Source organism: Chiloscyllium plagiosum, unplaced genomic scaffold, assembly GCF_037043375.1.
Source record: "Chiloscyllium plagiosum isolate Xiang-an unplaced genomic scaffold, Cpla_swu_hap1 HiC_scaffold_13, whole genome shotgun sequence".
NCBI lineage: Eukaryota > Metazoa > Chordata > Chondrichthyes > Orectolobiformes > Hemiscylliidae > Chiloscyllium > Chiloscyllium plagiosum.
The window spans coordinates 13,902,989-13,926,382 of NW_028270151.1; the positions used below are offsets into that span (position 1 = coordinate 13,902,989).

The window sequence follows — 23,394 nt, forward strand, 5'->3', positions numbered from 1 at the left end:
ACACATGGTCACAGGAGGAGATTGCACTCTTGAGGCAATTATAAGAGAGATTTGCAGGATGCAAATTCATTAATAAAGAGATTGTCAGCATCCTTAAAACGAAACACCCAAGCAATCTCTGGCAAACGCAGGAACCTTGCGAACACGCCAAAGGAGGTCCGAATCCCAAATGATGCAAGCATTGTTAATGACTCTCGAATCGGGGGCAGTGTGTCTAGGATAATTCCTATGAACTAAACCCACACCAAAGAACCAACCGCAGAACACCGACTTCAAACCCTAAGCAGAGGGACATAAATAACTAGCTAAGACAAGCTGAGGAGATCTTGTGTGAGGAAAAACCCAGACATTCTAGCCCTCAGAGTTGGACTGATGGAGAATATTACTGACCTAATGAATGGTAGGGAGAGACCAAATAATCAGAAAAAGCCTTGTAGGCCAGACTAAAAAAGACACAAAAACCGACAGTAATACCAGCGCAAAGAAAAGATGGGTAACATGTGGAGCTCTGTTCAGAGCGATGTAGCTCTACAAAACCAACTGGCGCCTGCCAGCTCAAGTCATCATGGGGGCGCCAACCTCATCAGCTTGTCCTCTCCCAAAACAAGAACTGGAAGCATGTTTCCAAGAGAAACTGTTGGTACCAAATCATAAATCCAATATCAGTAAATACGCCCCATATACTGGGAACATAGGTGACAGATCCATGATGGACCCATAGAGGTAGAAGAGGTTGACACAGCCATCAAGGGGATAGATGAGCACAGTGCCACTGAACCAGACGGCCTGAAACTGAGTGATATAAGATCCATTCGTGAAGAGGAGGAAACATGTATACCCTGACTCTTCTCCCTATGGCTAAAATCGAGCACGATACCGGAATCCCTAAAAGAGTCGCATGGTCTTGATTCCTATGTGCGAGGATGAAGGCTGCCTGAAAAACATTGGCAACTGGCGGCCGATAACCATTGGTCCGATGCTGCTAAGACCTTTCACTAAAATAATGGCAAAATGCCTCAGTGAAACTGTTGAAATTAACAACTGACAAAAGGGGTTTCTAGCAGCCACTCCCGAATGCAGTGAGAACATTGTCCTCCTCGAGAACATATTTAAGGGAGCGAAACACAACCGTAAGGACATCGCAGATGCCTTTGTTGATCTGGTGAAAGCATTTGACTGGGGCACAAATTACTATGGAAAACACTGCAGAGAGCACATCTCCCAAAAGCCTTTGTAGGTCTGATCAAGGATCTCTGCACTGGCAGTGCAACTGTGGTTGAAGGGAATGGTACTTACACCACTCCAATGAACATTGAGAGGGGCGTAAAGCAGGACGACCCACTCTCACCCACACTATTCAACATCGCTCTGGATTCTTTGATATGGTCTCTGGAGAAGGCAGACTCTGGTCGCCATGCCTCTGGGTGCTCACCGTTGGCCGTCGCGGATGACATAGCCCTTCTGAGTGACTCTCGGGTATGGTGAGGAATCTGAAGTTGCTCCAGTCATGTTGTGACCATACTGGCCTCAATGTTAACATTACAAAGACAATAGGCTTCCACTTTAACGTTTAAAGGAAGACCTTCCTGTAAAATCACTTCGCTAACTGGAAGCTGCATAACAAATATATAGCCTGTGTACCTGGATGCCCATATTGACCTGTGGGCAGGTGTTGGAAGAAGAATGGGAGGAGAGGCTTAAGACTGGTCCATTAAAGACACCAGACTGATCTCGTACGCCTTAGTTTGAGCCTCATGTAACACCAGTACGACCCGGACCCATGCCCGTGGTAATGCTGGAGTGTACACAATGTTAACGAGCGACGTAACCACTTAGAGCCGCTCGTGAGTGTTTCAAATTAGTCAAATGCCTCGTTATCTAATTAGTGATGTGCATGAATGGATGAACAAGATTCCCATTGTCCCTACCATTAACAAAACCCCAGCCAAGAGAATGGGCTTGGCAGAATTAGCGGGGAAAGAAGACCCTGTTAAGCTTGTCTCTAGTCTGGCACTGTAAAGAGACATAGGTGTTGAATAAGTGAGAGGCTTCGGCTACCGGTGAAATACCACTACTCATCGTTTTTCACTTGCCTGGTGAGACGGGGAGCTGAGCCCTGAGGGAGGGTGCCTCTTCTGGTTGGAAGCACCCAGGCGGCTGGGCGCGACCCGCTTTAGAGGCAGTGGCAGGTGGAGAGTTTGATTCGGGCAGTATCCCTGTCACACCGTAACGCAGGTGTCCTAAGGCGAGCTCCGAGAGAACAGAAACCTCCCTTGGCGCAGAAGGACAAAAGCTCGCTTGATCTTGATTTTCAGTACGAGTACAGACTGTGAAAGCGGGGCCTCACAAGCCACCTGGCCTTTTGGGTTTTAAGCAGAAGGTGTTAGAAAAGTTACCACAGGGATAACTGGCTTGTGGCGGCCAAGCGTTCATAGCAACGTCGCTTTTTGATCTTTCAATGTCTGCTCTTCCTATCATTCTGAAGCAGAATTCACCAAGCATTGGATTGTCCACCCACTATTAGGGAACGTGAGCTGGGAAATCGGCTTTATGGTAGGGGTTAGAGTGGTGGTGGAGGGCTGTGATCAATGGTGTGTCGCAAGGATTAATACTGGGTCCACCTATGTTTGTCATTTATACAAATGATTTAGATGAGAATATAGGTGTGGTTAGTAAGTTTGTAGATGCCACTAAAATAGTTTGTGTAGTGGACCAGTGGTGCAGTGAAAAAGGTTATCCAAGATTAACAAGTAATCTTGATCAATTGAGTCAATGGGCTAAGGAGTGGCAAATGGTGATGGCACCTCCACATCATCCTTATTGATGTCTCAGTTCCACCTACCAACTGGGGAGGAATGCCATGTAGTCTTTATCAGAAAATGAGCATGATCTTCATAAATATGTAATGAATCTATTATAATACTTGGGTTGCATTTGAGACATAATAACTTGATATCTCACAGGAAGCTTAAAGCAAGGACACATTGCTGAAATATTTTAGTACACCATTGGAGACAACTGAAAATTGGTTAGCTCCTCCCAGAAACTGTCCTTGATATTCTGATGTATTAATTGCATTATCCAACAGACCACTAGTGGGGTGCCGCAAGGATAAGTGCAAGGACCTCAGGTTTTTGATATTTATCAATGATTTAGGTGATCCACTGCAACGTGTTTTTTGATGCAGCAGAGGCACCTTAGGTGTCCTGCTACATTTGTAATATTACAATTATAATGCAGATACAGCAAGCAGATAAAACAGCAAATGGAATAGTGGCATGTATTACAAAGGGATTGGGGTTGAAGAGTAAAGACTACACCATAAAAATGGTTTTGTACAGTTTGTCATCTTAACCTGATTCATTTCCTTTCTTAGTTACTCCATTTGTTTTGTTAGTTGACCTTATTCAAAATAATGGCTATGATTATCAATAGGAATTTGTGGACAAGGAAAAGAAATTGGTTCATTTAGTGAGCCTCTGTCATCCAATTATATGGAACAATGATCAAATGTACGTACAGCAGACTCCAATGACACCAGGAAACCCTCCAGTAGTGGAGAGCTTTGGTGACCTTAATTTTGTTTCCTTAATTTCTTTGAACTATAGATTAACTGACTACTGGCCATTATTAGGATATGTATGTATATAAATATTTGATTTCATGTAGCTTGCTTGCAAGGTATTTGCCCATGTTCAAGGGTTATGATGGTAAAGCAGGAAAGTAGAGTTGAGGATTATCAAATCCAACCATGATCTCATTGAATGGTGGAATACACTTGAGCTGAATGGCTTACTTCTGCTCCAAGCGCTCTTGGTCTTGTTCAGAAGTTTTTCAGTGAAGGGCCATTGCCCATGGAAATGTACTGCAATTCAACAGATTCAAGAGAGCAGGAAGAGAAAGGGGAAAAATGTAATTTATAAAATTACCTTCAAGTGTACTTTGGATAAATAGTAAAAGCGAAGAACAAGGAGAGACAGAATAAAATAAAAGGTACTTTTTTAAAGGGTGTGCAAGAATGGAGAGACCTGTACTTGTTCATAAGTCACGAAAGCTAGCAGGACCGATATAGAGAAGTTAATAAAGCAGTGTTTTAGGTTTTGTAACTCGGGTCATAAATTTATAGCAGGGAAGCTATGATGAACTTATAGGAAGACATTGTAAGACCTCAACTTCAGTGATGTGTACAGTTTGCAATGGCCACACTGTAGGATGGCAATATATTGGATAATGCTGAAAAGATGTACAAAAGTGTTCCCATGGTTGAAACACTTCAGCTATGAGGATAAATGAGAAACAAGTACTACTTCCCTTGGAGGGGAGGAGGCCAAGAGGACTTTTCAAGACGTTTTTGGATATCATGAGGGGCATTGACAGAGTGGATAAGGAGAAACATTCTCACTCAAATGGATAGAGCACAAGAGGACGCAGTTACTGATTTGCAAAAGTAATAAATGTGAGGTGAGGGAAACTTTATTTCACTCGGCAAGTAGTTAGGGTATGGAATCAGTTGCCTTGAAGTATGATGGAGGGAAGTTTCAATTGAGGCATTCGAGGGCGTTGGATTTTTTTTTTTGACGTACTGGGTTATGAGAAAGAGGCAGGAGATTTGTACAAGTTTAAAATACTCAAGGCTGATGCATACCTGGTAGGCAACTGGCCTCCTGCACCACAACAGAAATGGATATACCTGTTAATCTATCCAGACTTGGATGTGGATTTTGGTTGATGAATATTTAACTTGTTTTCTGCATTTGCTGTTTGTTTATTTGTAGGGTTTCCTTGTCTATTCAAGACCAAAGAATGCCTGTGAGCCAATAATTTCTCCACCTATGACGGACAATTCTTCAATCAACTTCATTGTTCTGATTAGAAGATTTGACTGCAATTTTGATATTAAGGTGAGTCACAAACTAAATCAGCTTAAATATTCATAAATATTTGTAGCAGTACCCTTGAATGTTTCCAATTTGAATTAATTCATAATTAATACTTGGGACCTTCTGTGCAGTCAGCGTGACAAATATGGCCAGCACTATCAGCTCTAGTGCTTTAATGTTGCAAGACTAGTAGAAAAGTGGCTTAGCTCTTAGCTCAAGTTTATTAGCTGGTTGTTCAAGGGAGGTCATGTCAGATTTTTCAGCTGGAATTCCTTTCCTTACTTTGAATGTGCTACTGATTAATGTGAGTTGAGCCAGAGAACTTGGCCGAGAGTCTGTTTTCCTGAAGTAATTAAAACCTCATCCAGTATCTCGTTCCCAAAAAATAGAAGCTTAAGTATCCACAGTGGCATATGTGGCAACATTGTGATTTGGAATCGTTGGAAGTCATATTATTGGAGCTGTGACAAATAAAAATAGCCTTATTTGAGAGGGACAAATGCTCTCTCTACTCCTGGCATCATTATCACCTTTACAAAGCAGTCGAACTCCAGAGGTGAGAACGACTGGCAGTATTTGACAGTATCAAGAAGCCCTAGCGAAACTGGAGTTGATCTGAATTGAAGGGGAAGTTGAGATGATTCCCTGTTGGTTTGGGTAACACCAAGCATAAATTAAGATTGCTGGACATTTTAGAAGTCCGTCATCTCAAACCAAGGACATCACTGCAGGCTTCTTGAGGGCAGTGTCCCAAGCCCAGCAATCTTCAGCTGTTTCGTTAATGACCTTTCCTCCAGCTCGAAGCGTTTGCAGCTTACGGACCTTTCGGTCTAAACTGCAGACATTGTCATAGCAGAAAGAGGAAATGGACCTCGACACTTGGCTCTAGAGCTTGGTCACACTTCTTTTGACTAGTGGTTCACATTTGGAGTGTAATCTAGAGCAGGAGGGTGTGACCACAGGTATGGAGACCCAGCATGTTGCATTTAAGGACCCTTGATCATTGCTATTATCCAATGGTTTGAGGCTCCTGCAAGTTGCGCAGAATTGAGTGGTGACTGCAGGAAGGAGGAGTAAGCTAACCATCGCACCGTGGTACATTGAACCACTTAAGTTGGAGGAAGAAGGAAGAAACAGAAATGTAGTAATGATGTAGGGCAGTATAATTAGGAGTATAGATACTATTTTGTGAAACTGAGCAGGAGTCCAGAAAGCTCTATTGTCTGCTGGTGTGTGGGTTAAGAATATATGTTAGGGACTGGAGAAGAACTTGGAGGGAAGGAATCCAATTGGTGTCATCCATATTGCTAACCACAGGACTGTTAGAACTAGAAGGAAGGTTCTGCTGAAAAAATCTGAATGTTAGGAGCTACATTTAACAATAATGATACTCAGGACAAGAAAGGGTAGTGTGTCCAAACATAGAAAGACAGCAGTAAACAGAGTCAAAAGGCTGGGAAGAAGGCAAAAAGGCAAAATTTAATGGTACTTTTTTGAATGCTGCATGCCTTCAAGTACAAAAATAAATGAATTAATGGATCAAATAGAGGTTAATGGGCATCATTTTATGGCCATTAAGCAATTTGGCTACAAAGGGATAAAAGCTGGGAACTGAATGAGGACATGTAACTATTCAAAAGGACAGGTAGGGAGAAAAGGGTTGTGGGGTAGCTTTGTTAGAACAGGATGGCATAAGTACAATAGCAAGAAACTATCTTGGCTCGGAAGGTGTCAAATTTGTGGGTGGAAATAATAAAAAGGGGAAGATGATTGTCCTCCTAATATTAGTTATATATACAGTGGACAGAATGAATCAGGACATGACACATGTAAAGAAAAAGCAGTAATCATTGGTGACTTGATCTTCTAGATTGGGAAAGTCAGATTGGTAAAGGTAGACACAAAGTAGAATTCATGTGTATTTGGGACTGTATCTGAGAATAGTGTTATGGGTCCAAAGAGGGATTGGGATATTTTGGATCTAGATGTACAATAAGGCTGTTTTAATAAATGATCTCAGTATATGTTTTCTAAAGGGAATCTATGACATAACGTGGTAGAATTTAGCATTTAGTTTGAGGGAGAAACTTAGCTCAGAAGCCCTGCTAAACATAAGTGTAATTACAAAGGAATGAGGGCAGAACTAGCTAGACTGGGAAAGGAGTTTAGCTGCACTTATGGTTGAGGAACAATGGCAGGTGTTCAAGAAAATAGTTATTGACTCACTGCAGAAATATTCTAGGAAGCGGATGAGCCAAACATGGTTAATCAGGGAAGTATAACATTACATTGAAAGAACATAGAATATTACATTGAAGTACAGGCCCTTTGGCCTCTAAGCTGCACCGACCTGTAAAACCAGTCTGAAGCCCATCTAATCTACACGATTCCATTTTCATCCATACGTCTATCCAATGACCATTTAAATGCCGTTAAAGTTGGCGAGTCTACTACTGTTGCAGGCAGGCTGTTCCAAATACTTATTACTGAGTAAAGAAACTTCCTCTGACATCTGTCCTATATCTACTACACCTCTAGTTATAGCTATGCCCCCTCATGCGAGCCATCACCAAAAGAGGAAAAAGGCTGTCACTGTCCACCCTATCCAACCCTCTGATTATCAATTGAGTCACCTCTCAACCTTCTCTCTAAAGAAAACAGCCTCAAGTCCCTCAGCCTTTCCTCATAAGACCTTCCCTCCATACCAGGCAACATCCTAGTAAATCTCCTCTGAACTCTTTCCAGAGCCTAGTGTAGTGACCAGAACTGTATGCAATATTTCAAGTGCAGCTGAGCCAGAATTTTGTACAGTTGCAGGATTACCTCGTGGCTCCAAAACTCAGTTACTCTACCAATAAAAGCTAACACGCTGTTCTTAACAACTCTATTGATCTGGGTGGCAACTTTCAGGGATCTCTGTACATAGACACAGAGATCTTTCTATTCATCTACACTATCAAGAATCTTACCTTTAGCCCAGTACTCTTTTTATTCCTGTTGTTCCTTCCAAAGTGAATCACCTCAGGCTTATCTGCATTAAACTCCATTTGCCCGATCTCAGCCCAACTCTGCAGTTTATCTGTGTCCCTCTGTAACTCACAACATCCTTCGGCACTATCCACAACTCTACTGACCTTAGTGTCATCCGCAAATTTACTAAACCATCCAGCTCATTTATTAATATAACAAACAGCTGTGGCCCCAAAACAGATCCTTGCGGTACACCACTAGTAACTGAACTCCAGAATGAATATTACCCACAAACCACCACCCTTTCAGCTAGCCAATTTCTGATCCAAACCGCTAAGTCACCCTCAATCTCATGCCTTTATTTTGTGCAATAGCCTACCATGGGGAATCTTATCAAACACCTTACTGAAATCCATATATGCTACATCAACCACTTTACTCTCATCCAACTGTTTGGTCACCATCTCAAAGAACTCAAGGTTTTGTGAGGCATGACCTATCTTTCACAAAACTGTGTTGACTATCCATAATCAACTACTTCCTTTCTCGATGGTAAATCCTATCACTTCTAACCTTTTCCAACACATTACCCGCAACCAAAGTAAAGCTCATTGATCTATAATTTCTAGGGTTGTCTCTACTCCCCTTTTTGAACAAGGGGGCAACATTGGCTATCCTTCAGTCTTCTGGCCCTATTCCTGTAGACACTGATGACATAAAGATCAAAGCCAAAGGCTCTGCAATCTCCTCCCTGGCTTCCCAGAGAATCCTAGGATAAAGTCCCCTGGGCCGGTTGGAATTTTCGATTTTCACACTTTCCATAATTACTAACACGACCTCCCTGTGCACCTCAATCCCATGCATTCTAGTAGCCTTTATCTCAGTATTCTCCTCAACAGCATAGTCTTTTTCCAGTGTGAATAATGACACAAAAAAATTCATTTAGTGCTTCCCCAATTCCTCTGGCTCCACGCACAACTTCCCATTCCGTGGGTGGCACGGTGGCACAGTGGTTAGCACAGTTGCCTCACAGTACCAGAAACCTGGGTTCAATTCCTGTCTCAGGCAACTGTCTGTGTGGAGTTTGCACATTCTCCCCGTGTCTGCATGGGCTTTCTCCGGATGATCCAGTTTCCTCCCACAGTCCAAAAATGTGCAGGTTAGGTGAATTGGCCATGCTAAATTGCCCGTAGTGTTAGGTGAAGGGGTAAATATAGGGGAATGGGTCTGTGTGGGTTGCTCTTTGGAGGGTCGGTGTGGACTTGTTGGGCCAGAGCTGTTTCCATTCTGTAAGTAATCTAATCTATCCTGGATTGGCCCTAATCTTCCTGATGAAGTGCTTTTCCCCAAACCGTAGACTCTCCTGCTTCTCTGATGTTGCCTGACCTGCTATGCTTTTCCAGCACCACATCTTGGCCCTAATTTCACTCCAGTCATTCTTTTATACCTGATATACCTATAGAAAGCCTTAGGGTTTTCCTTGATCCTATCTGCCAATGACTTCTCATGTCCCCTCTTAACTCCTCTTAACTCTCTTTAGGTCTTTCCTGGCTAACATGTAACTCTCAAGCGCTCTCACTGAGCCTTCATGTCTCATCCTAATATAAACTGGCTTCTTCCTCTTGGCAAGAGCATCAACATCTTTTAGTAAACCATGGCTCCCTCGTTCGACAATTTCGTGCTTCCCTGACAGGTACATACTTATCAAGGGCACGCAGTAGCTGGTCCTTGAAAAAGCTCCACATTTTAATTGTGCCCATCCTGTGCAGTTTTCTTCTCCATGCTATTATCCTAAATCTTGCCTAATCGCATCATATTTGCCTTTCCCCCAGCTATAACTCTTGCCCTGCAGTATATACCTATTCCTTTCCATCAGCACTTCACTATCCCCAAAGTGCTCACCTACCTTCAAATCTAACACCTGGCTGGGTTCACTACCCAGTACCATATCCAATGTGGCTTTGCCCTTTGATCTGTCTGGGTATTGTCAGGAAACCCTCCACACATTGGATGAAAACTGACCCATTTAAAGTACTCAAGCTATAGTACTTTCAGAGCTGAAAATGTGTTGCTGGAAAAGCGCAGCAGGTCAGGCAGCATCCAAGGAACAGGAGAATCGACGTTTCGGGCACAAGCCCTTCTTCAGGGCACCTGAAGAAGGGCTTGTGCCCGAAACGTCGATTCTTCTGTTCCTTGGATGCTGCCTGACCTGCTGTGCTTTTCCAGCAACACATTTTCAGCTCTGATCTCCAGCATCTGCAGTCCTCACTTTCTCCTATAGTACTTTCAGTCAATATTCAGAAAGTTAAAGACCCTATAACAACTACCCTGTCGCTTTTGTTCCTATCGAGAATTATCTTCGCTATCCTTTCCTCTAAATTTCTGGAACTATTTGGAGGCCGATAGAAAACCCCCAAAAGGGTGACCTCTCCTTTCCTGTTTCTAACCTCAACCCATACTACCTCAGTGGATGAGTCTCAAACGTCCCTTTTGCCATCGTAATACTGTCCTTGACGAACAATGCCACACCTCTCCCTCTTTTACCATCTTCTCTCCTCTTACTGAAACATCTAAATCCCAGAACCTACAACAACCGTTCCTGTCCCTGATCTACCCATGTCTCCAGAATGGCTTGAAACAAAAAATAAAATGAGGCAATGATTTGTGGTAACTCCAGATGAGTGGAGGAGTTTTAAAACCCAACAATAGATGACCAAAAAAGAAGTAAATGAACTTTGAGGGTAAGATTCTAAGTAATGTCAAGATGGACAGCAAGAGCATCTTTACTATCTCCACCTTTTTAAAATATTTAAAGTGTACAGCAGACCGAGTAAATAGACTGGGGAAATGTTAACAAAGAGCCAGGGAAATGAAAGAGGAGTCGCAAAATACTTTGCGTTATTCTTCAAGGTAAAAGACTCAATTTAGAACTTTTGGAATCCTGTTAATCAAGGGGCACACATGAAAAGGACAGTTCCTGCACTGCAAAGACTATAGCAGTTTATGTAGTCCATTCATCACTTCCAGTGCAATTGGGATTGACCAGTAAATGCTAGTCCTGTAGCACCAACCACATCCTTTACTTACATTTCAAAATGTACACCGCTGTTTCACTGTTACACAAGCTTCTTATTTTGTCCACTACTTGCAGCTGAAGATCTTTGTTCCCTGGTTAACCATCTTCAAGAAGACCAAACAGATGCAGCAGCTTCCAACTGAGAATCTTAGTCATTAGTGATCTTGAATCAGAGGTCAGTCCTGGACATATTGGAGCTAAATGCACTTCCTCCTTTTTGAGAAGTAGCATGTGGGAAACATTTGTGGTGCAAAACAAATGAATAATGACCAATGCTGTGCTCCAGGTACCAGTTGAACATTTGAATGAAAACCTGTTGTGCAGGATTTTAGGTTTATGTCCATACAAGTGTCCTCTCTTGGTAACATATCTGTAAGAATGCTGTAGCCTTATGAATGCTCTGCATCTTTTCCAAATGGTATCATCGTTCCACTGACTGTATTGTCGATCACTAAATGTAGCATTTGTCAGTAGGTATGTCAGTGTAATGTAGAATGACAAATGTGGCACATGACTGCTGGTATTTCTCGGAAACGTCACACTGTGGTAACTTTGACTTGCATACGAGAAGTCATCCTTACTCTGAATGCCAAGCATAGCATATTTAGCATATGTTGCAGATATGTAACGGCTGTGTATATTATCGATGCCACTGCCTGGTCGTTAGTAACTTTGCATGCAGTTTGTAGAGCCAATTCACTGCAAAACAATAGAATAGCTACAGTCAGGAACACATTTGAGCATATGTAGTGAATGACAGTGGGTCTCAGAATTTTTGTATGTGGAACACCACTTCCTACCTTTTGCTAGTCAGAGCAGAACCTATGACCAACCAGTGAAGGGAGTGCAGTTGTCGGAACTGAAATCTGTTCTTGTTTGTCCATAGTTTGCCATCATTCCAGTCTGTCTGATTAAAAGGTGACACAGGTCAGACTTTGTTCAAATTTGTCGATTTGTGAATTTGTCAATCAATTGTCCATCCCCAGCTCTCCTAGCAAAGAATGTAGTACACTAACTAGCAGTGCAAAATAATTCATGTAATGAAATGCAGAAAAATTTATTGGAAGACTGTACTTTATTTCTGTTTAAAGACAAATTTATTCAACGCTTTGGATGACCAGAGGCCATCCTTAAATATGTTGCAGGCAATGAAGTACTTTTCAAAGTATAGTGACTCTCATAATGTGGAAAGTACAGCATCTAATATATGCATGGCAGGCTTCCACAAGCAGCAACATGATGATAGCTAAATCATCATCATCTGGTGTTGATATTGATGGATATTTGCCAGGACACTGGAGATAATTCTCCTGCTGTTTTGAGATGGGACCATGGAATCTTAGAGTCAGAAGGTTGTACAGCACAGAAACAGACCTTTTTGACCCAACCCGTCCATGCCGACCAGATATCCTAAATTAATTTAGTCCTATTTCCCAGCATGTGGCCAATATCCCTCTTAAACCCTTCCTATTTGTATACCCATCCAGATGTCTTTTAAATGTAATTGTACCAGCCTCCTCCTCTTTTGTCAGCTCATTCCATACATACACTTGCTCAGAGGGTGGTGCATTATATGTCGCGCATACATCAATCTGTATTATACTTTGTTTCTGGATCACGAGAAGTAAGTAACAGTAATAATGTATGTAGTCTCCAAAGTGATCATTTGTAAATCTAACCAGTTTCAACACCAGTGTCATCAGCTTAAAACATAAATTTGGTGAGCTCAGACATATGAAGGAGCCTGAACGAAGTCATTTGAGATCTCTGCTCTTTCAATGTTAGTGTAACAGCATGAAAGAAATAAGGTCTTGGCAGCTCAGGATGGAGCTTGATTCATTCTGTCTTCCCATACCAATTATTTTCTGAAAGATTTTCTAGAGTTCAATGCTCTCTGAAGAGTAGATGATGATGCATTGGATGCATTTATAACACACACCGTAATTTGTATTCCACGTCATGTGCATACATAACTTTACAACAATTCGTACGGAACAATTCATTTCACGGCTATGAAATCAAATTTCAATGGTGAGAAGTAATCCCAGGGTGTGGTCAGATTTTCTTGTTTCTATTTTTTCATGACCAAAAACAAGACCAGTATGAAAATTGATTAAATTGGATTATGTTGTTTTACGAAATTGTTTAAAAAGAAATAAAATGCTTGCAGTTTGCTCTGATTTTATCTTGAGTATCATTTCAAACAACCCTATGAATTAAAAATTTGGAATTTGGCGATGCCTGATTAAATATCCAGATAATTGTTTTCCTGTATTTAAGCATTTTTACTTTTGAAGTTAATTATCCTCTAATGTTTGTTTTTTAGAAGCTCAAATACTGCTTGTGTCTCCAAAATAAAGTACATCAAATTGGTTGTCTCTTCTTCTTCCTTGCCCTCTCACCATTGGTTGTCTTTCCCTTACGACAATTATACTCGACAAGAATCAACTCTCATCTCCTTTTACTGGATGATTGTTCTCCATAAAACCCATCAATTTCTCCATTGACTCATCCTTCACTGGCTATATCACTCAATATACCATTCAAAAATTTCTTGGCCACAAATCCTGACCATTGCCATCCTATATCCGTTAAACACAGGATCTAAGGTTCTAGAGTTTATCTGTCATGCAGTAACTATGCTCATCAACTCTCCTGTACCTGTCCCCCCACGCAATATTCAAAACTGTACACAGTGCAATAGATGGTTTGTATTTAATGGTTTTTGAAGAAGAGTTTGAAAGATTGTAAAGCTTGTAAAAGGTCAGTGAGAAATCATGTTGCAACTTCTTTTTAAAGCAAGGCATTTCTCGAAAACCCATATATTTCTGGATAACTGCTGGCCTTGGTTCCTTGAAGCCCCAGTGGGGAAAATTCCTGACTGTGTTTTGCGACTGAATTTTATGGCTGCTCTGTTTGAACAGTGTCTGCAGGAATTTAATGCTTAGGTTTTTCAGTTGAGGAAAGCAATGCAGTGGAACAAGCTGCTCATCTATTGTTTTTTGTCTGTGAAAATTGGCTGAGAGATCAGAATGTAATCTCTCTGCTCTTCAGGAAGTGTGACAAAAAAGCACTTTTCAACATTTATTTCCTGAGCAAGCAGTGTCTTTCAAGACTCCAGAAACAACCATATGTGATTGCAATGTGATCCCAAGTGCAAGAACACCAGATTTACTGACTGACTGACCTCAGAAATTCTTCCCCCGCCCCCCCGCTTATATTTCACCTTCAAAGATAACCATAGTTGCCCAGAAAAGGTTTTTCTTTATTTTTAAAGTGAATATCTGCAGAAAGAAATCTTTTTTTTTACCCAAAGTAAATGCTTTGGGTAATTTTGAGTGGTTTGGGGCAGCACAGTGGTTGCACTGCTGTCTCACAGTCCCAGGGTCCCAGGTTCGATTCCAGCCTTCCGCAACTGTCTGTGTGGAGTTTGCACATTCTCCCTGTGTCTGCGTGGGCTTCCTCCGGGTGCTCCGGTTTCCTCCCACAGTCCAGAGATGTGCAGTCAGGTGAATTGGCTATGCTAAATTGCCCATTGTGTTAGGTGCATTAAGTCAGAGGGAAATGGGTCTGGGTGGGGTTACTCTGCAGAGGGTCGGTATGGACTAGTTGGGCCGAAGGGCCTGTTTCCACACTGTAGGGAATCTAATCGAAATATTTAGGTTTTCATATTACAAATTGTGTTAACCAGTCTTCAACTTAATTGGTTTTATTTTCTAAATCTACACCTTCTAGTTTTTTAATGAAACCGGGTTAATGAATTGTTTTCAATCTTGGTCTAACTTAGGAAAAACATACAGTTGGCTATAATGTAATTTGAGTAAAATTTTTCATTTATGATGTGACTTGTGGAGCAATAGAATTAGAGCAAAGATATGTTAAGTGGTTTAGCCAGTGCTTTGTATAGCCTTTTTAAATCTTTTAAAATCATAAATAACTAAATTTGAGAGAAAATATTGCCTTTGATCATCGTCAAGTGCAGCTTTTGTATGTTGAAGAGAAATCTCTGCTTACAAACAATTTTATCATACTCTGGCTGCATTTATTTAAAGAAACTAACAATGCTGTGCTAGTAGTTGGGATGAAAGATGGGGAGAAGGAAATGCTTGCACCGATCCCAAGAATTTTGGGCTTTAGTTGCACTATGCTATTGATATTACGTCTTATACCTTTTTTCTGCAATACAGAATAATATTGGCTGAACATTTAAAACATGACTTGTCTACTCAGTCAACAAATTCTTTATAATGATTAGAAAATAGGCACATCTCAAGTAACAACCCAAATGATGTCACAATGAATAGTTAAAATGTGATTTGCTGAGGACCCAGGATAAATCTCTTAGTATTGCAGATGTATCAATACACATAGCAAAGAGTGAGTGCAATTTGGTTCGGTGCCGCTGGCCTAGAGAAGCAAAAACTGAGGGATTATTATTGCTTGTCATATAGTGGTATTTTGGCAATGCATAACAGCACCAGGGGAGGAAAAAGAAAGTACTAGCATTTATTAGTGACTCCCAGAATCGTAAAATAACCCAACATGTTTTGGAAGCATGAAGTTTTCTGGAAGTGTAATCACTGCTGCAACGTAGGAAAGAAAATGCAGCTGATCTATAAGTCCCCACAAATAGTGTTGTGATCATTACCAGGCAATTCTTTCATATTGAGGGATGAATGTTAACCAGTAACTGGGATGACTTTACTAGATTCTAAAATAATATCATGCTGTTTTTGATGTCTACTTGTGACAGCAGTCAGGAATTTGGTTGCATGCCATATCTGAAAGACTGTACCTTTCGCAATGCAGCAGGCCCTCAGTAATGCACTAGTGTTCACCTTGGCTTTGTGCATTAGTCATGAAGTGGGACTTGAACCATCTGACTGAGGGGTGAGAGTATTGTAACTTGCCATTACATGGCACTATTTAGTATTGTGAAACATCCCACATTTGTGGATTTCCAAAAGAGACACTTGTTAACTGTGATGTACCCACAGCTTGTATGGGCTAGAAATACAATCTGCAGGGTTTCATGTTTGAAGAATATAGAGTTAACAAAGTACTGAAAAACTTCCTGATCAGATTACATATTAAATCTTGTGATTCTGACAATTATGAACTATACCACTGGCAATTCCATTCTCAGGTGACTGTATGTGGAGTTTGCGCATTCTCCCCATGTGTATGTGCGTTTCCCCCAGGTGCTTCGGTTTTCTCCCACAGTTCAAAGATATGCAGGCTAGATGGATTGGCCATACTAAATTGCCTATAGTGTCCAGGGATAGTGGATTAGCCATTGAAATTGCAGGGAAAGGGTGGGGTGAGAGTCTGGGACGGATGCTCTTCAAAGAGGCGATGTGGAGTTTTGGGCCGAATGGCCTGGTTCCACACCGTACAGCTTCTATTCTATTCTAAGCTTCCTGCAACCTTTCTAAAAGACATCTCGTCTGACATTTCTCCTCTATCGTCCAGCTGGATGCCACTTCCCTCACTTGGTTCAATTCCTGTCTGTCCAGTCACTACTGAAAATATGTTACTGGAAAAGTGCAGCAGGTCAGGCAGCATCAAAGGAGCAGGAGAATCGACATTTCGGGCATGAGCCCTTCTTTTCCTGAAGAAGGGCTCATACCCGAAATGTCGATTCTCCTGCTCCTTGGATGCTGCCTGACCTGCTGTGCTTTTCCAGCAACACATTTTCAGCTCTGATCTCCAGCATCTGCAGTCCGCACTTTGTCCAGTCACTACCCTGACATCTCCTACACTGGCTTCTTCCTGCTGGTGCACCCATTCCCTCCAGAGCCCCCACCCTTCTATTTCCAAGCCATGTTTTGTGTTGGCATCCAAGGTGAATTGTGACTATGCATTATTCTACCTCTACATCACCCCACTGTTTTTGGATTTGTTTTTCTGCATATATGCTGCTTTTTAATGTTTTGTCAGCAAAGGATTCCCCCAAATTTAAACTATTGGGAGAAGCAAAGCTACTGACTGCAACCCTTCCCACAAACTCTCTTCTCTACATGGTTCACTCTTCTTAAGCTACAGCTGGAAGTGAAACTAGATGTTTTGCAATCTTGATATCCTATGTGAACCTGAACTTGCAACCAGAGTTTGTTTTCATTGCCAAGACGCACACTTTCCATCTTCGTTACATCTGGCCCTATCTCTGCCTCAGCTTATCTGCCAAAACTAATGTCTTTGTTATTGCTAGATGCAATTTATTCCCATGCTCTCCTGACTAACCTTCCAGTTTACACCCCCATCCATCTGAATTCATCCACCTGACATCATTCCTTGCTGATATGCATGAGCTCCTGTTCTGGCAAGATGTAAAATTTTAAAAACCGTTTTGATTTTCAAATTTCGCTGTTGTCTTGAGCATCCTACACCCCCAAAATCATGTCTAATCCCCTCCAACTTTAAAACTTCACCGTCCTGCTTGACGATGGACAAGGTATCGGTCTTTGGAATTTCCTCCCTCAACTTATTTGCTTCTGTTTTATTTATAAATTGCTACTTAAGGCTTGCAGCTCTGACCAGTTCTTTGGTTACCTCTTGCAATGTCTGCATTGCCTTGGCAATTTATTTTGGATGACACTTCTGTGACCTGATTTGGCATGTCTTACTAAATTAACGATGCTACGAAGATGCATTGTGTTGTCTACCCATATACCAGTATCAATAAATTAGCTTTAGGAGTTTGCAAAGAGTATAAAAGTTGATATGAGGAGAGATATTTCAAAAATGCTGATAATCCCCTGTTGTGCTAAAGAGTTTTACTTTGAAAACGTTTCAAGATCATTGTGAACAAAGAACTGTACTGTTTCTTTTAATATAATTGCACATTTCTGTTGCCTAATCACATGATCAGCTTAGATTCCAACTTTACACAAATAGGTTTGTTTGTTATCTCAGTAAACATTGTTTTGTAATTGAATCTATTTGCTTTCAAATATCTTTGCCTTTTTTTTCGACTGATCGTCCTTTCAAGTATTTTGTTTTTTAAATTTTTCTTCTGATTATTATGTTGTAGAGTTTCCAGTTATCACACACTAACTTTATCATGCTGGGCATCACAATTACACTCACCTGCTTATGTGCACATTGGGGCTAGCTAGATAATGGCAAGTTCTGGCTTTTCCTCCTCGTGTTGTGCCATGGTCAGTCATAGTGCCACTAGCACTGTCCTAAGTGAAAACTAGCAGAATAACCTGAGGATTGAATCTCGATGTAACCCAACTACTTAGGGGATAAATGCAGAGCCAGAAAGGAATGTCTATACAGCAAGCAGCTAACCAAAATGCAGTATTTTGTTTTTAATCACTTGAACACAGATTCATAGGCTTCACTTCCTTTCCAAAAATACCTCTATGGTCTCTTTTAATTAATATTTGTATGCAATTACTTTAACTAAAAGAGTAATTTGAGAGGAATAATACTGATTTAAAAATTAATGAAATTACATCAGAATTTTGTATGATCCACTTAAAAAATCAGCTCAACACAGCAACATTTTAACCATGAAAGCAACGATAATGTACTTGGGATATAAACTCAGCACATACAAATAGTATAATTAATAGATTTTAAATTAGAAGACAGTGATTACCACATCATTATTTTTAAAACACTGATTTCTATTGCCAGTGGTCTTCATGTTTTAACCTTTCCCATGATTTCATGCTCTTTATTATCCACACATTCTGCAAAGATTTCTATCCAGGATCATTCACCAGAACATGGTCCAAAACATCACAAGAAAGAAACTGTGCAACTTTCTAACTGAAAGTTCTCGCTTTCTGGGGCAGAGGAGAAAAGGGAGATCTCTACATTTTCCTTCCCTGCTCCTTTTCTATTGCAGAGAGGGTCCAAAATTTATTTCCAAACCTGAGGTCGTTTTTGTGGCTCTTCAAACATAGTTAAAGAGTACAAAAGTGGTATACTTTGGTATTTCAATTTGCTGTAAATTCAAAAAGGCTGGTCATGGTGAGGTTTGGAAATAAACCTGGTAAACCAGGTTTCAAGGTCCAAAGCATCTTTGAAAATTCCTTACAGACAGAGGTTAATTGTGAAAGTTAAGTGTGGGTTGCGCTAGTGTGGCAGGTGAATAAGCGATGAGTTCGGGTCGGGGCAGGTGGAGATTAGGTTGGATTGGGTATCAGGATGGGATGATATTGGTTGGGAGAGGATACTTTGTACATAGCATAAAGATCCCATGCTAACTTCCAATGTGACGCCACTCTTTAAACAGTTATGTCTCTACTCTCTCGCTCAGGTAATAATTTGGTATCTAAGGATTAAAATGCCTAGTCTAGTTTTGCTCCCAGTGCACTGATATCGTCTTTGTCCATATACTCCTCATGATTGGCAATTTGGCTTCATACTGTGCACATTATTTCTGGTGAAAAGTCATTTAATGCTTGGATTTTAGTGTTCTGAAGAAGGGTCACTGGACCCAAAGCATTAACTTTGATTTCTCTCCACAGATGCTGTCCAACCAGCTGAGCTTTTGCAGCAATTTGTTTTTGTCTTTGATTTCCATTGTCTGTAGTTTGTGTTCATTATAGTAGTTTTAGTTGTAATATTTAGAACATAGAACAGTACAGCACAGAACAGGCCCTTCAGCCCACGATGTTGTGCCGACCACTGATCCTCATGTATGCACCCTCAAGTTTCTGTAGCCATGTGCGTGTCCAGCAGTCTCTTAAATGTCCCCAATGACCTTGCTTCCACAACTGCTGCTGGCAACGCATTCCATGCTCTCTCAACTCTGTGTAAAGAACCTGCCTCTGACATTCCCTCTATACTTTCCTCCAACCAGCTTAAAACTGTGACCCCTCGTGTTAGCCATTTCTGCCCTGGGAAATAGTGTCTGGCTATCGACTCTATCTATGCCTCTCATTATTCTGTATACCTCAATTAGGTCCCCTCTCCTCCTCCTCCTCTTCTCCAATGAAAAAAGTCTGAGCTCAGTCAACCTCTCTTCATAAGATAAGCCCTCCAGTCCAGGCAGCATCCTTGTAAACCTCCTCTGAACCCTCTCCAAAGCATCCACATCTTTCCTTTAATAGGACAACCAGAACTGGACGCAGTATTCCAAGTGCGGTCTAAGCAAAGTTTTATAGAGCTGCAACAAGATCTCACGGCTCAAACTCAATCCTCCTGTTAATGACAGCCAAAACACCATATGCTTTCTTAACAACCCTGTCCACTTGGGTGACCATTTTAAGGACCTATGTTCCTGCACACCAAGATCCCTCTGTTCCTCCACACTGCCAAGAATCCTATCCTTAATCCTGTACTCAGCTTTCAAATTCGACCTTCCAAAATGCATCACCTCGCATTTATCCAGGTTGAACTCCATCTGCCACCTCAGCCCATTTCTGCATCCTGTCAATGTCCTGCTGCAGCCTACAACAGCCCTCTATACTGTCAACAACACCTCCAACCTTTGTGTCATCTGCAAACTTGCTGACCCATCCTTCATTCCCCTCATCCAAGTCATTAATAAAAATTACAAACAGTAGAGGTCCAAGGACAGAGCCCTGTGAAACACCACTCACCACTGACTTCCAGGCAGAATATTTTCCTTCTACTACCACTCGCTGTCTTCTGTTGGCCAGCCAATTCTGTATCCAGACAGCTAAGTTCCCCTGTATCCTATTCCTCCTGACCTTCAGAATGAGCCTACCATGGGGAAACCTTAACAAATGCCTTGCTGAAGTCCATATACACCACATCCACAGCTCGACCCTCATCAACCTTTCTAGTCACATCTTCAAAGAACTCTAAGGTTTGTGAGGCATAACCTGCCCCTCACAAAGCCGTGTTGACTGCATTTAATCAAGCCATGCTCTTCCAGATGGTCATAAATCCTATCCCTCAGAATCCTTTCTAACACCTTGCAGACAACAGACGTGAGACTGACTGGTCTGTAATTGCTGGGGATTTCCCTATTTCCTTTCTTGAAGAGAGGAATTACATTTGCCTCTCTCCAGTCCTCGGGTACGACTCCAGTAGAGAGCGAGGATGCAAAGATCTTCGCAAGTGGCGAAGCAATTGCATTTCTCGTTTTCCAAAGCAGCCAAGGACAAATCTGGTCCAGGCCTGGCGACTTGTCAATCTTAATGTTTGACAAAATTTTCAGCACATCAGCTTCCTCTATCTCTATCCATTTCAGCATGCACACCTCTTCAAAAGTTTCATTCACTACAAAGTTTGTTTCTTTCGTAAAGACAGAAGGAAAAGACTCATTTAGGGCTTCCCCAACCTCCTCAGACTCCCCACACACATTCCATATGCTATCCCTGATCGGCCCTACTCTTTTTCTTTGACCATTCTCTTATTCATCAAATAAGTGTAAAATGCCTTTGTGTTCTCCCTAATCCGTTCTGCCAAGTCTTTCTCGTGCCCCCTCCTGGCTCTCCTCAGACCATTTTTGAGTTCCTTCCTCGCCTGCCTGTAATTCCTTAGAACTGAGCTTGACCCTAGCTTCCTCCACCTTATGTAAGCTACCTTCTTCCTTTTGACAAGGAGCTCCACCGCTCTCGTCATCCAAGGTTCCTTTATCTTACCACTACTTGCCTGTCTCAGAGGGACATATTTATTCATCACTCACGACAACTGTTCCTTAAACAGTCTCCACATGTCTATCGTGCCTTTACCATGGAACAATTGCTCCCAATCCATGCTTCCTAACTCATGTCTAATCGCATCATAGTTTCCTCTTCCCCAATTAAATATCCTCCCATTTTGCCTAATCCTCTCCTTCTCCATAGCTATGTAGAATGTGATGCAGTTGTGGTCACTATCACCAAAATGCTCTCCCACCACAAGATCTGATACCTGCCCTGGTTCGTTTCCGAGCACCAAGTCTAGAATGGCCTCTCCCCTCGTCGGCCTGTCAACGTACTGAGTTAGGAAACCCTCCTGAACACACCTTAAAAACAGCTCCATTCAAATCTTCTGCTCGAAGGAGGTTCCAATCAATATTGGGAAAGTTAAAGTCACCCATTACAACAACCCTACTACGTCCACACTTTTCCAAAATCTGCCGACCTATGCTTTCTTCAATCTCCCTGCTGCTATTGGGGGGCCTGTGGTAACCCCCTAATGAGGTACTGCTCCCTTGCTGTTCCTAATTTCCACCCATACTGACTCGGTAGGCAGATCTTCTGTAGCTGTGATACCCTCTCTGATTAGTAGTGCTACACCCCCTCCTCTTTTTTTACCCCCTCCCTATTCTTTTTAAATGCTCTAAACCCTGGAACATCCAGCAACCATTCCTGCCCCTGAGAAACCCATGTCTCTGTTATGGCCACAACATCATAGCACCGATCCATGCTCTAAGTTCATCACTTTTATTCCTGATAAAAAGCAAACACACTTTAACTGATCCCTTGGTTCCTTCCCAGGAAAATCTTTCCCACTAGCTGGTCTACCTCTTGCTATTGCCTCATCTGCATCAACTCTTACCCCCGGTATACAGCTCAGGTTCCCACCCCCCTGCCATACTTGTTTAACCCCTCTCGAACTACTCGAGCAAACCTTCCACCCAAGACATTGGTCCCCTTCCAATTCAGTTGTAACAGTAATACACCAATCAGGATTTCATGAATTTAGGAATGATGTCTTATTTCTAAGTCAAAAAGCTTTTTAAAAAATACATTTAGTGCAATTGTTGGTTTCATAATTTGCTTTTTTCCCTTTCAAAATGTTACAAGTATAAATTCATGATCTGTAGGAACCAGAGTTGTGAAAATTGTTTGCAAAAGAACTTCTACAAATAGTGCTCATTTTAGACAAATATTAAAATATGGGAGGAAATATATAATTGAAAACTTACCTAAATTATCTAAACAAAGGGACAAGGGAAGGTTCTCGTGATTAAGATTTGTTTTGGGCAAGATTGAGATTGTAGAAAGCTTAATCACCCTAAATATATGCACAGTAGGAGATGAGATTCTTTAAAAATGTTCACATGCCCTGTCATTAAATTGATTGAGATAGAAGTGGTTTACAAGTCACAAAAGATGAATGCAATCTAATTACGCGGTTGCGGGATAACTGTCTTGTGGATTTTGTTTGTATATAGGCATCAGCTTTTATTTTTATATTGTTCCTCCAATGTAGCACAACATCTGTTTCACAAAGTTGAAAATAATGAGAAGACACAGTCCTGAGAGTGATTTTATTATTCAAATAGTCAATTGGCAGTACAGAGCTTGATTTAATGCTGAAGAAGAAAGGAGCTTTTTAGCCTGCACTCATCAAAACTACTCTCAAATACCAAATCTCAAAGGGAACAACAATTTACACTGCTTGAGAAAAGAGTTCTGACTGGTAGAAATGTTGCCACAGTGAATGCACAAACTTTTTTCTGTTAAAAATGTGTGAACATGTTCACTTGAGAGGATGCAGTTTGGAATAAGGCATGAGACAATGGTCAATGATAGAGAAAAGGGCAAT

The 23,394-nt window shown here is 41.4% G+C and overlaps 1 protein-coding gene across 1 annotated transcript in view; it reads left to right on the top strand.

Annotated features, from left to right (window-relative positions):
* rnf13 (ring finger protein 13) overlaps positions 1-23,394 on the top strand; it is a 264,854-nt gene that overhangs the window by 86,760 nt on the left and 154,700 nt on the right. The window contains exon 4 of the mRNA XM_087993332.1: positions 4,776-4,901. Within this exon, the coding sequence (XP_087849458.1) occupies positions 4,776-4,901 (126 nt within the window). The remainder of the gene's footprint in view (positions 1-4,775; positions 4,902-23,394) is intronic.